This window comes from Chenopodium album, chromosome 20 (assembly GCF_948465745.1).
Source record: "Chenopodium album chromosome 20, dcCheAlbu1.1, whole genome shotgun sequence".
Lineage (NCBI taxonomy): Eukaryota > Viridiplantae > Streptophyta > Magnoliopsida > Caryophyllales > Amaranthaceae > Chenopodium > Chenopodium album.
This window is the reverse complement of record NC_137853.1, coordinates 34,317,211-34,331,797: the sequence shown is the minus strand read 5'-3', so window position 1 is coordinate 34,331,797 and position 14,587 is coordinate 34,317,211. Positions and strand designations below refer to the sequence as shown.

The 14,587-nt window shown below is 31.3% G+C and overlaps 1 protein-coding gene across 1 annotated transcript; it reads right to left on the bottom strand.

The window, feature by feature from the left end:
- Window positions 1-636: 636 nt before the first annotated feature.
- On the bottom strand, window positions 637-5,226 carry LOC145598581 (uncharacterized). Its single transcript, XM_081654951.1, has 3 exons — window positions 4,810-5,226; window positions 3,163-3,672; window positions 637-1,367 (listed from the first exon to the last, which is right to left on the bottom strand). The coding sequence occupies exons 1-3, from the start codon at window positions 5,077-5,079 to the stop codon at window positions 834-836; spliced, it is 1,314 nt and encodes a 437-aa protein (XP_081511077.1). The 5' UTR covers window positions 5,080-5,226; the 3' UTR covers window positions 637-833.
- Window positions 5,227-14,587: the final 9,361 nt, after the last annotated feature.

Below are 14,587 nucleotides of genomic sequence, written 5' to 3'. Positions count from 1 at the left end.
ATGTCACAAAAGCCTCCATAAGCACCACCACTCACTCGTACACAGTCCCACAGCCATGTATTACTGATATATTTCGAAATGACATAGGCACTTCCATTGAGCTTATAACCATCCCCATATACATTCGCAGCTTTTCCAACATAATTGACCTAATGAGGAACAAAAGGAATCATTCATCACTTGCAATAAAACATAAACCAAAAACCAAAAATATATGTACTAGCAGACACATGTTGGATAAAAAAATAAATAAATAACATTGGAAATTACTTGACTGGGTATCACAATGGTTCATTATGAGAAGATAGTTTGAATATTCCACTTATTTGGTTCAGAGGAGAAGTCTGGAAGTCAGTCAAGAAATTTGCCAATATACTTTTCTGAGTTTGTAATATTTTTCCCATCAGCAGTCAAATTTACCAAACATTGCTTCTTTGTAAGGGTCGACCTAAGAAAACTTGGAAGAGGTCTTTGCGAATCTCTTTCATCCTCCCACAAGCAAAATTCTTCTGATCAGCTATGTGCCTATATGCCCAATATCCACAAGGATGCTAGCAGGAGTAACTTCATGGTCTTTATAAATTTTGTAAAATTTAATATGTTTAAAGAAACCAAATCTAACAGTAGCTCACATAATAATGTACTCTGTATTTTCTTTTATAAATAAAACAAAAGTAAATGAGTAGATGAAGTTAGGAAACAAAGTTACTTCTCATAAAACTCCTTTTTTTTCATTCTCCAAAGGTACCTTTCAAAGAAAAGGTGATTAATATGTACAAGTTCACAAGGACAGAGAGTCAGAGAGTTCCAAATTGAAGTGATGTTACAACATTTCATGTTACAGGGTAGACAGCTTGTAGACCACTAATCGCCTTTGCAGCTTCAGCCTGTTTCACCATAGCCATGTGCTTTTGGCCAGCAAGATGAGAATTGAACACCATCTCACTGTTACAAACCACACCGCATATAGTACATGTTCTCACAGCATTAGCAGCTGCACCACATTCTAGAATATTTCGCTTCTTAGTCTCTATAGACAGACCTTTCTTCTTCACCTGCTGTGGTTTGGACACAGTCATTTTGGCAGCAGCTGTGGTTGGATTTTCAGACGGCAGTGGTGCAGCAGTTGAAACAGGAGTAATGGGATTGATATTTGGGTTCTGGAGCTTTCGTAGGTTCTTTTGGTGTTTCTTTCCTACTAAGTGCATATTAAGACCATCATTGCTTGTGCAGCTGATTTTACAAACATCACACCACGCTGGAGCAGGTTCATCAATTTTCCTTTTCTTGGACAGGTCATGTTGGGTGGTTTCTGTGGTACTCACTGACGCAGGGTTTGAAATTAACACAATTGCGCTGGCACGTTCCTGATGCAACATCACCGGAAGTTAGAGCTGATACATGGATGAAAACAAATTATCCAAATAGAATTTTCATACCAAGCTTAGACTGTACACACACAGTAACAACTAACAAAGCATAGTTGGTAGAAGGTAGTAGATTAAAACAAGTTTACATTGAGCCTTGAAACCAACTAAAAAAATCATAAGAAGAATTAGTACATTCTTAAACTTCTCAAAAGCAAAAAAACAACCACCAAAACCCTTTGAAGATTAAAGTGAAGATTGTGCAGAATGAAATCACCTTAAAATAAAAAAAAAAAAAAGCAAATCAATAGTAATATAACAATAAAGAAAAGGGACTGAAGTAACAATACCTACCATCATAAGTTAGCAAGTCGTTAATCACATGTTAGCATGCGGTGACACAAGGATAAAAACCGGAACCCCTATTTTCAATTACGGCACTGTGTGGTAACCACATAATTCAGCTCTATGAACTAGTGAATTTAAAATTAATGAGAAACCATGATCCTTAGTATTATACTGCACATAGCAAGGAGTGAATGGAAAAGAGAATTTTATGAAAGCAAAGGCCAGCTGCAGCCGATTTCTTGGAAAAAAAAATAATAAAATCACCAATTCAAAACCATGTTATTGAAAGGATTTACTAGGCATGTGTTGGCTCATGTAATGATGTTGCAACTGAATTAATACCTTGGTTTTTTCCTGAACTAATACTATGGAATAGCTATCTAAGAGAATGACAATAGGAAGTACTTCCTTGTTAAAATGCTTGTAAATGGATATTAATAATTCACTTTTGACAAAACTATGAATGCCTATATAGCAAGATAAAGTCACTTTGTAACCTTAAGACTTGTAACTTAGAAAGTGTAACCTGCATATTCAAAAATATAATTTTCCTGTGTCCAACTCTTAGACTAGACCCATACACTCAATTTTGATCCCAAGTACAAGAATAACTTCCAAGTAACCCACTCCATATTACTCCGTATTATTGTATACTAAAAAATTATGTGAGCTAGATCAACTAAATTTTCAAGGGTAAAATTTTGTTGTGTCCGACTCTTAGACTCAATTTTGATCCTTACACCCAAGTCCAAGCATAGCTTCCAAGTTACCTATTATTACTGTATACATTAAAAGTATGTATAAATGACCAATGGGTGACAATTAAAGCATACCCAAACAACCCTTTCCCTCCCCCCCCCCCCCCAAACAAAAATAAAAATAAATAAATAAATAAATAAACCCTTCTGAATCTAACAAAGATAGGGAACGGGCTGAAATTCTAATTTTGCATGCAGATTTAACTCCAAAATACCTAAGAGACTTAGATTAAATGCTATTCACAAAAAAGGTAGTTACAAGACATAACTATAACCAAACAAAAGTCAATAATAACAGAAGGCTCCAAAATTCAGATTTCCTTTTTTAAAATCATACTAGAACTCTAGAAGTAATATCTACAAGTCTACAACCATATTAAGAGGCCCAAATCAAAACTACATGAGTTCAAACACGAAGCACAAGAAGCAAGACACATTAAAATGTTAAGATATTAAAAAAAAATTATCCAGAACACAAAATTTATAATGAGAGAAGATACATATTAAAAATTTATCCAGAAAGCAAATATTATAATGAGAAAAGATACACTTATTGTGTCTTGCAAATTTATTTCCATTTAATTGATTGATTGATTACATACTCCTAGAGTGTTTTTCTTAATACCCACACAAAAACCAAACGTAGCCATGGAAAATTGATAGCGGGAGTAATGTTCAAAGAAAATTACCTGAGTAGCATGCTTCTTCCCAGCAAGATGATCATTGAATGCTACGTCCCCATTACATGCTACATTGCATATTGCGCATACCCTCACAGACTGAACTGTAGCTCCACCTTCCATAAGCTTTTGCTTCTTGACCTCCAAATTAGCAGGCTTACTTTTGGCTACTTGCATGCTTTGTGCACCAGGAGCAGTGACTTGACTAGACTGAGATGTCTGGCTTGTCTGCATAGTTGCAGACTGTAAAGCAGGAGCATAAAGTTTCAAGAGACCTTTTTCATGCTTTTTTCCAGATAAGTGTTTTTCATACATTTGAACATTGTTGCACTCAATATCACAAAGTTGGCATCGAACCCTTTGGCTTGTTGGGAGTATTTTAGGAATCAACTTAGGTCCCTTTAGTTTTTTCTTTTTCTTAGGAGCGTTAATAGACGAGATTTGATGTATTAAGTTGTAGTTCGGTGGGGGGTCATGACTTAATGAAGCATTGGCTTCGTTCCTTAACGGTTGAATAGCCTGCAGATTAATAACATCCAAGAGTAAATTTCTAGAAATCACACTCAATTCAATCACATATCAGATTAATCACATAACTTACAACTTCTTCACAAGTAAAGATGAATAACAAGAACGCACACCCAACAACACTATCCCTTAGCACTGTAAACAACAAAATCATTAGCACCCCATAATAACTAGACAAATCTAAAGATTCCTTCTATTGTTCTTACATTAAAACACAATCCAAAAACTAGTTTTATAGTTCTTTTAATGCACATTGATCATCAAGTACACGTATACATTTATTTGGACATCAAATTCACATTGTACGTCACACAATATCTTGCGTTGAGGTCAAAATTAAGGGTTTTGCTATACCTAACCCTACAGCTTGAATTAAAATTATAAATGCATTTCTCAAAACAATAATAATTGCCAAATTTACGACAAAATCATTTGTCAATCAATGCTATTGATGCTTCTTGTATACAAATCCATACTACTACACATAGTTTTTCCAAAAAAACTTGTCAACAAGCAAACATATATTCAACCAAAATTACAAATTTAACAAGACTTTATAATGCATAATTACTAAACTTATGACAAAATCACACATTGATCATTGTTATTGATGCTTCTAATATACAAATCCCTACTACTCACATACCAGTTTTTTCAAAAACCTGTCAACAAGCAAACATAAATTCAACCAAAATCACAAATTCTAACAAGACTTTATAATGCATAATCACTAAATTTATGACAAAATCACATATTGATAATTGTTATTAATGCTTCTAATATACAAATTCCTACTACTACACATCATTTGTTCCTAAAATTAAAACTTGTCATCATGTAAACATAAATTCAATCAAAAACCATACATTCAACATAAAATCACACTCAAAAATAGCATAAAAATTTTCAACAACTACCCATTATCAAGAAAACATAAATTCAATCAACAAACACACACTCAACACAAAATCACACTCAAAACAGCAAATGAAACTTCAACAACTACACATTTTCAAGAAAGCATAAATTCAATCAACAATCCTACATTTTACATAAAATTACACTCAAAACAGCAAATAAAATTTCAGATTTTCAACTACCCATTTTCCAGAGAAAAGAATAACATACTGGAGAATATTTAACAGGGGCAGATTGTTTGACAACCCAATTAGCAGAAGAAGCAGAAGGGTCCGAATAATTAACGGGTTGAGCTCCAAAACCCGGAAAATTTGATGGGTATTGCCCAAAACCCGGAAATGGGGTGAACCCAGAAGAATTAGAAGGAAGAGATTGAAATTGAGGGTATGAAAATGAAGGGTTTTGGATTGAAGGGGTCAAAGATTGTGCAGGAAAATAGGGATTGTTAGTATATGATGCTTGATTAATTGGTTCATTCATTTTTATTTTCCAAATTTTGAGAAATGAAAAATGGGGTTTTAGAAGAAAGGAATAATGGAGGAACTGTAGATCTCAAAAGGGAAGGAGAGGATTTATGTAATGATGAGTCGAACAAACAAAGGGTGATTATGGAATAATAAAGTTAATTTAGATTAAGAAATTCTACATTAGTTAGTACTTATAAGAATCAGTGAACCACTGAATCTAGATAAATACAAGTATTCGATTAAACGTTCTTGTCAAAAAAAAAAAAAAAAAAAAAAAGTATTCGATTAAACGTTTGAATTACCAATGTCATTTTTCATTTTGACTTCTTGTTTTTTTACATTTTTTTTTTTTTTGAGGGTCCTTGTTTTTTTACATTAGAGTGAACCCAACAACAAATAAAAACATGTTATTCTAAAAAAAAAAATAAATAAATAAATTCTGTTTCAGTTCAATTGCCAATGCAAAACTTTGAATAATACTCATAAGTAATACTACCTCCGTCCCCGAAAGAACGACTCATTTGGTCTAATTTTAGTCCCAAAAAGAATGACCCATTTGCATTAAAATACCCACTAATTTGCAACAATATCGTCAATATTTGTGCAAAAATAGTTTTCCTATATAAAAATTTGATTTTTCATGTTTTATTACTTTCTCTCTCTATTTTTTTACAAACTCCATGTTATTTATCTTTCCAATATACTTTTACTTATTTTTATTTAACTTTCTTATTACCCGCGTAATCAACCCAAATGGGTCGTTCTTTCGTAGACGGAGGGAGTAGAATACTACATACTTCGTACGGAGTATCTTTTATACTCCGTAACAAGTACTCAACCAACAAGAAAAGTGATAAGTATAAAGTAAATATTGACATTTCTCGTCAAAAAAAATTAAAAAAAAATATTGACATTCAAAAGTTTTATGTTGAGACAATCCTAATAAATATGTGTATGACTATATTTTTTTAACTAGATTAATCTCGTGCGATGCACGATATTAAAATTTTTTTTTGATAGGTAGAGTTTATATTTTATGTATTCATATAAGAAACATAGAGTATATGCTATTCAAATAAAAAAAATAAAAAATAAATAAATAAATAAAAAAAAAAACATAGAGTGTATATTTTATGAAGCATAAGAGAAAGATGCATTAGATACAGAGAGTTGGTGATAGTCCGAAAATAAATTAATAAGTGTATAGATAAATTAGAAGGAGATGAAATTAAATTTGAATTTTGAAACTAAAGAAAAATATAATGACATCATATTTTATTTCGGCGGGAAATTTTTTCTTATAAAGCCGCCACATGGACAATATGATGTCAGCGGTTGCTACTTTAGTTATATTTATAGATAGATAGATAGATTTACAGTACTTTGTAATGTATAAATCACCTACAAGTATTATATATGAGTAGAGGTGGGCAGCGTGTCGTGTTTGGTGGTGGCTCGTGCCGTGCCGTTCTATGTCGTGCCGTATCGTACCGTGTCGGGCCATCATCTAGCATACCCTAGCTCATGGCACGACATGAGCACATGACCCACGTGCCTGCCGGGCCGCAGGGCACCGGACCGTCCATAATATTTTTAATTTTTTTTTTGTACTCCCTCCGTGTTTTTTTAAGTGATACATATTGAACGGCACATAGTTTTAGGCAATTTAATTGACTTAAATAAAATAAGAGGTAAGTGGGGTAGTGGAGTATTAAAAAATTGTTAAAGAAAGATAGTGGGGTTATTAGTTTATTGAAAAGTAATGAATGTGAGAGGAAAGATATAATAAAAAAAGTAGTAGTGGGTTTGGGTGGGGACCATGAGAGGAGAGAGATATAATTTTTTAATGTATTGTTTTGCCAAAAAAGGAAATGTATCACTTAAAAAAACACGGCCGGAAATGGAATATGTATCACATAAAAAAAACACGGAGGGAGTAAAAAAAATCAATATATATATATTTTTTAACAACTTTTAAAATATTGGTTTAAGTTATATTTTAGGTTTAAAAGTTGAAAAGACTATTTTATTATTTATGTAATGTGCACTAATTTGTTTAACACTAATTTATTATATTGGAAATGAAACACTTTATTTTCTTACTTTTATTTATTTATTTGCAATGCATAAAAACTTAAACATTTTTTTTAAAAAAGTATAGATATAGATTAATTATTATAGATTGTGTATTGACTATTGAGTTTGTGTTCTAAAGCCCAACAATATCACTTTTTGGCAGCCCTTAATGAGTGGACCAACAGGCGAAAACCATATTTATGTAGATTGCTCCATACATTGGACCCATTTCTTTGTTAATGATAAAGATGCATGCCTTAAACTTGATTATAAAGTGTACCCAAGTAATAAGATTTGAGCCCAAAAAGCCTATTTCTAGTTCTGCATATGATATCCAAAACATTATTGTAGTATTGTACATGTACATAGCAACAAACAATTATACAACTATACAAATAGTTAATGTTCTTGAAAAAAAATAGTTAGATTATAAGAGACATTTAAAACTTAGCTTGGGTGTGGCGATATATAGGTGAATCCAGACATACAATAGTCATGTTGTCCGATCAAGTATGTATACAAAGACAACTATAAGCGTTGTCCGATCAAGTATACAAACTTCAAAGACAACAATGAGCATGATCATGTATCGTAATCCGGTGACTGATTATCTACATGAAAGTTTTGTACATAAGAAGTTAATATAGGCAATAATACTGATTATAATTGCCATAGATGAAAATGAGCTATATGTTACTGATTATCATGCAATTTTAGAATAACTATTGAGCTAATATAAGTAGTTAATATAGGCGATACTGATTTATCATAAGCATACAAAGACAATCATAATGTACTAGTCCTGTCAATTTTTAACCAAAATATCGAAATTCGAACTGTAATGATAATGATCCAACAAATTAAATCATCCAATTACTGAAATTGAACATTGGCTTTAACAAAAAAATTGCTACATTATTGTATGACTAAGCTTACTAAAGTTGATATATTCTCATAATAATTATGAACAAATTACATTAGTACAATACACCTAATGTGATATGACCAAATTAATTAAACAAAACATTGTGTATGTGAGTACAATCTAATCTAGATTGATCGACTTAGAACAAACTTGAATCAAATAGCTCATCATAATGTATGTCAATCTCAATATAACCCAATACAAATAATAATTAACTCGGACAAATAACTTGATCAGAGTAACTCATTTAGTCATTTGTCACAATTTTGTTATAGACTTATATAGTATATATCTTGCTTTATAAGGGAAAACAATGCGAATCTAGATCGAGTAATAGCTGATTAGAATTTGAGTAAACTTGATGCTCAACTTATCATGATTAGGAAACTAGTATTAATCCTATCATACTATAATTTTTTGTTGAGTCAATGGTGGATTAGTTAATAATTCACACAAATAAGTTGGTGGGTTTGAATTGGTCGAACTCTTACTTTGCTTCTAGTTGAGAAAATGTAACCCTTGCCAAAGTAAAAGGACCAATTGATATATGAAAGCTATGCATATATACTATATACTTTTCTTCTTTGATGCCCACATGATTGTAGACAAGGAATGCAACAATCTAAGGAATATTTTCCTTAATTAACTAACTCAAAATCAAGCAATTAACCACTATGCTCTTAATTAATATTAAGTGCATGCATAAGTTGGCTATACACTACAATTAGTGCATGATATATGCCTAATTAGTGCCATTGTGTGCTCATTCCTCACCCAAACCACCATCCTCCTCTCCAACAACATTGCACAACTTAGGGATCATATCGGATTGCCCCATTAAATTATATATATATAAATGCTTTAGTACGTGTTCTTTTTAAATACTTCTTACTTGTAAATTAAACTGATTAATAAAGTTAAAGCTATACTGACTTTATTCATGTTGCAATAATAAAAAAAAACAGAGAAAATGTCAACTAGCTTAACTGTATTGCGAGCATGTATTGACTTTTCAGACGAGTATGCATTTAAATGTTAGTTCCTCTAATTATTGTTGGCGAGAGAATAGCTAGGTCACTCAAACATGATCCATTATTACGCATAAGAGGGAAACACATGCAACATTATAATTAGAACCTAAAATGGAGTATATAAGAGAGAAGGTGGAATTATAGTTGCTTCCTTTGTCCATTTATATATATAGTACAAATTTAATTGTATGCTGCCACAAATAAAAGCTGTAATGTAAGTGGTCACTCAACTCATCAGCCTTTTCTTTTTACCAATTTCGATTAAGATATGGTGCTGATTCCAATTAAATCTAACCGATCCCATGAAAACCATTATAAAGTAGTCCCCCTCACTTGTGAGTGTCCTTAGAATTAAAGCACACCAGAAGGTACAATATAAATCCTCTTTGGGAATGAACATCCAATAGAGGTCCCTTAACCAGTGGCTTGACAAATACCCAGTTATAAACGACCCAACAAACCTGGGCTCTAATACCATGTTAAATTTCGAAACAATATGAAATGGGCCTGGGTAACCCGAACAAGGAGGAGGAGAGTTAGGTCCACAAACAAGGCTTTGGAGCTTCCATACTAAAACCAATTGGCAATAGTATGAGTTACTCCTCTACCTTATAAAGTGGAACCACCTCTCCTCTTTCTCCAATTTGGGACACTCACAAGTGATACACATTGGGTTCCAACAGTTGTACTTAGCGGTAAGTGAAAAGATCATATCAACCAAGCTTAGCCTAGAAATTAAGGTAAATGTTGTTTGATAAAGTCTCAATTTATATTTTCACTAAAATTATTTATGCGATCATGGATATGCCATGAATTTACAAAAAAACTAAAAAATTATTCTATACAATTCATAATCGTTCTATTTATATTTCTATATTACTACTAACTAATTATTTATGTATATATGTTAAACAAGGTTAGGAATATTCATCATATTAATATCAATATGTATTCCATATATATTATAAAGAAAGTGACAAAGTTTACCAGACATTTTAAAAATGTAGACGTAAATAGAATAGTAATTTCAAAACAGGACAGTCTCGAAAACTACTAAAATGTGAAGAGAAGGGAACAAGAGTATGTGACAAGATCTAAAATTAGTTGCTGGTCAGGGTCTTTACTATGTAGTTGAGCAAGATCTAGTCCAACTACCACAGCTAAGACATCCAAGTCGATCTAAGTGTTGAGTAAAGCTTATGATTTAATATATCGAGAGCATGCTTTATTATTAATGCAAACTCACTAATCATTTGACTTTAATCCTAGCTTATTTTACCTGCTTCCTAAAGCCTAACCAACTAATCAAGTAATTCAAAGTTGTTTGGAATTCTTTATTAAATTACTAGTTAAATTTAATTATACCTATGTTTAAATTATCTGAGATATTTAATTTAGTTTGTGTGTGTATACAATTAATTTTGTAGGGTTTGTTACATATATAAATAAAAATTATGGGTGTCAGCAAAATAATGCACTTTTTGCTCAAATAAAGCCGGTGAAGAGGGTTCTGTCTTCACATGGCAAAAGTCACTTCGGCATTCATCCATATATTAGCTAGTAGCAACTGACAGTTCAACTATATATTCTATACATATTTAGATTATCTTCTTCTTCTATAGTAGTTGGTGAACTTTTATGTAACTGTTGATCCTTAAGTGTTAATAAATATTTGTGTTTAATTTATGCTTTCTAATTAAGCGCGGGACTAGAATGAGAAATGAGAAAATCCCGAATAAATTAATAAAACTATGACGTCATCTGATATTTGTACTTTGTCAAAATAATTAACGGTTAGTTGTTGTATGGTTCAGAAGTGCGTATGGTTTTAATTCTACAATATCTAATTGACATCATTTTATTTGATTCTCTAACAAGTATAAGTGAGTCTTTAATTGGAGCATCTTTTTGCTTGCGACGTAACCACCTACAACCTTTACTCATAAGTGAAGTATCTAGCCAATTGATGGACCAACTTTGCCATGTTATCATGCACATTTTCATCCAACTTTTTATTTGCACCATTTTAACATGTGCAAATGATACATGTAGTATGAAATAGGAATTTGAGAGATACTTGCTAAGCTAGTAGCTACTTGCTACTATGTTTAGTAAAGACGTATAGAGATTGGCGGAGTAGTATGTATATGTACATAATCTGGATTCGTATCTTTAGATTAACATATATAATAGCAACCTAGTATTTAGACTTATAATTTGGTTTTTTAGTTGAATTCACTTCAATTTTGTTCAGATTCATTCATTGAAAAAAATAGCACCTAAATCTCATGATCGAGATATATATTTAAGAGGTGAAGACTACTTTCAATTCCTTCTTTCCCTCGCTACTAAAGGGCATGATCGACTAACCAAATCTCACTTAATTAATGATTTCAATATGAAAGTAAAATTAAATGGAGTTATATATAACTAGTGACATATGTAGCCATAGAGCGATCTCAAGAACTTAAAAAGGGCAACATTAAGAATTAATAACATTGATTAAAGCATGATTTTATCATGAATTCACAACAGCAATATCTTTTTAAAACACTATATTATAGCTTACATCAGTATGAAACGGAAAAAGTTACTCATCATTTCATTCTAGAAAATAACTTAATATTCACGATCAGTCAGTTAGCTCGATTTAGGGTTTCATGCATATATCATAACTGATATAAAACAATGGAGGATTCTAATTACCAATTCTCATAAAGATCATTGATGAGGGTGTTATAATAATATGGTAAGAATCTAATGAAATGATTAATTTAACAAACTTGTTATTTACTATACATATTAGTCACACATATATAATCCACTAAATTAATTTACTTATAACTTAAAATTTGGATAATCAGTCACCGGCCATTAAGCTAGCTTAGACATGAATGCACATTTGCACATGTAATTTAGAGAACATGTTGGCTTTAACACCAATTACATGTAACATGTTCTTCTCTCTAATCACCTTGATGCTATATATCTTTAATTTATTAATTCATTTAATTAATTACATTTTTGAAGGGCACCTTGATGGTTCTTGCTGTTCCCTCCTTTGCATCAATACTCAAAAGTAACAACAAAATTGGATTGGAAAATATTTATAAATGGATAAAATACAAATCAACGTCCTACTAATTAAGCTGCCGACGGCTGAATTTTTTAGCACCCATCAGTCGTGGTAGCAATAGTCAATTAATCAATACATCAACCAGTGATTGAAAATATACGCAAAATACTATCTAACTATGTTTTTTTTTTATTTTTTTTGAAGGGATCTAACTATGTTTAAGAATTAAGATAATATGTAATACAATTTTGTAAGAGAATATATTTATATTCACTTACAAGTTTTTCAGGCAAGGTGATGTATATTAATTATTATTATTATTATTAAGTAGAGAGTAGATTAGGACAGAGCATAGTAGAGCAAAGCAGATTTAAGCAGAGCAGAGCAGCTCAAAAGAACATGGCCTTGGACCAAGAGTATAGTTCCATCATATCATATACCCTTTCAACATCTTAGAGGATAGATGTTATGTAGGGATATTCATAATTAATAATTACTTTAGTAAAGTTCTAGTAAGTGTTAGATACTTACGTGAGGTCATTTTCGTTATGGACAATATATCGTACACATACTTCATCCTAAATGTTTGAAGTAACTCAAATTAATTTTGTTAATGTAGGAGGGACAATGTATGGTTGGTAAGTGGTTACCAATTTAGAACACGAAAATGTCACATTTCTATTTAGAGTCCTTTCAATAAAGAATAAAAAATTAAAAACTAAAAATAAAAAAATCTCCTCAAATTATTATTGAAACAACACTATGAGTAATATTTGGTGTTGATGGTAGAAACGGATATAAATATAAATTATACAAATGAGGTATATACATAGATAGCGAAGAACATCAATACTTTTAAAATATTTTTGTACTTTACATCATAAACTTTAGAAAAAAAAATACCAATTAATTAATTTGAATTAATTAGTTTTTGAAAAATAGAAGAAAAAAAAGGGTGGTGGAAGAATTTATTTGTGATCAATAATAATTAGAGGCTACATTCAATTAGGGAGACTATGTGAATATTACACATATGCTTTATCCAATCAGAGAGCTCTAACACGTAGACGTACATTGTTACATTTGTATCCTTTATATAATTAGCTTGTTCCTCAAAGTTTGACTCATTTACAATTTATGTAATCAAAATAACATAAATTTGACCTTTCTTATGAATTATATAAAAGAAAGATAGTAGATTGTGAGATCTAGCTTGTTAGATTTGTTTCAACATATATTTTTATAATTTTAACTTTATACGTACTATGTTCACTTACGTACATAATTTAAGACAATAATGGTCAAATAAACTTGCACGTGAAAGACCATTCATGCAAAGGTAATTAAGTGAGTCGAGCTTTTAAAAACTGGGGAATCGGGAGCATGTATGATGCATGTTGTATCAAATAATATATGGTTAATTTAAAGGCATATAACAGTATAATGATGCTGAGGGAGTATAAATTAGTTGAATGAAAAAAGTTTGACAAAGGAAGTGGACCAGAGTATAGAGAGAGGGCAGCAGCTTTGGCTAAGTAAGGTTGGTGGACAAGGGTGACAAGTTCGTACAGTGAAAATGAGCTAACATGCATGTGTTCATGTCTATTTCTATTTCTTAAAGTATCTTATATATTAAACCCCTTACCTTACCTATTAGACAGCTTTTATACTCATATCATATTGTAACTCTCTACTTGATTTTTTCTGTTTAGAAGATGTTAATCATCAGATTCACTTCTCAACAAGCAAATAATATCAATTCAATGAGTTTTTTTATTGAATATATAGATATCACTGGATATTGTACTGTGTACGTACTAGAGTAAGTTGTGCATAAATGGGTTATAATATTTATAATGAAACCTGTTAGTCGGTGACTATATATATGTGTTGGGGTTAGAGTAAGTTTAAAGGTTATGAGGTGACTTTCAACTATTTAAGGAGTGAATCGAACTATCCTATTGCATATACATGCTTTACAAAAGTATTTCTAATTGATGATACCATGATTAATTTGAGTGAAACAAGGTTTTGATAGTAATTAGATGGATCATGTTGCCTTGAATTGAAGTTAAAGAGTGTATATTACTACAAACATTTTAATTGAAGATATTTACCACATCTAATTCAGTGAAATCATCAAATAGACTTGTCCAATGTAGTAAGAGATTCAAATTGAAGAGGCTATATAGCCTATCCTTGAGCTATCTATAATCTTTGTAATGATGACAAGAATAAGTGTTTAGCAAGAGTTCGAGCTACCTTAATTATTCCTTGCAAGTTAAGGAGCTTATTTCAGTACGTAAAGCCGCATATTCTTTCAAGTTTAGAGTTTAGGAAGATTCTGATGTATACAACCTTATGTGTATATTCTCAAAAAAATAATTAATAATTCATTTATTCGTTGAAACAA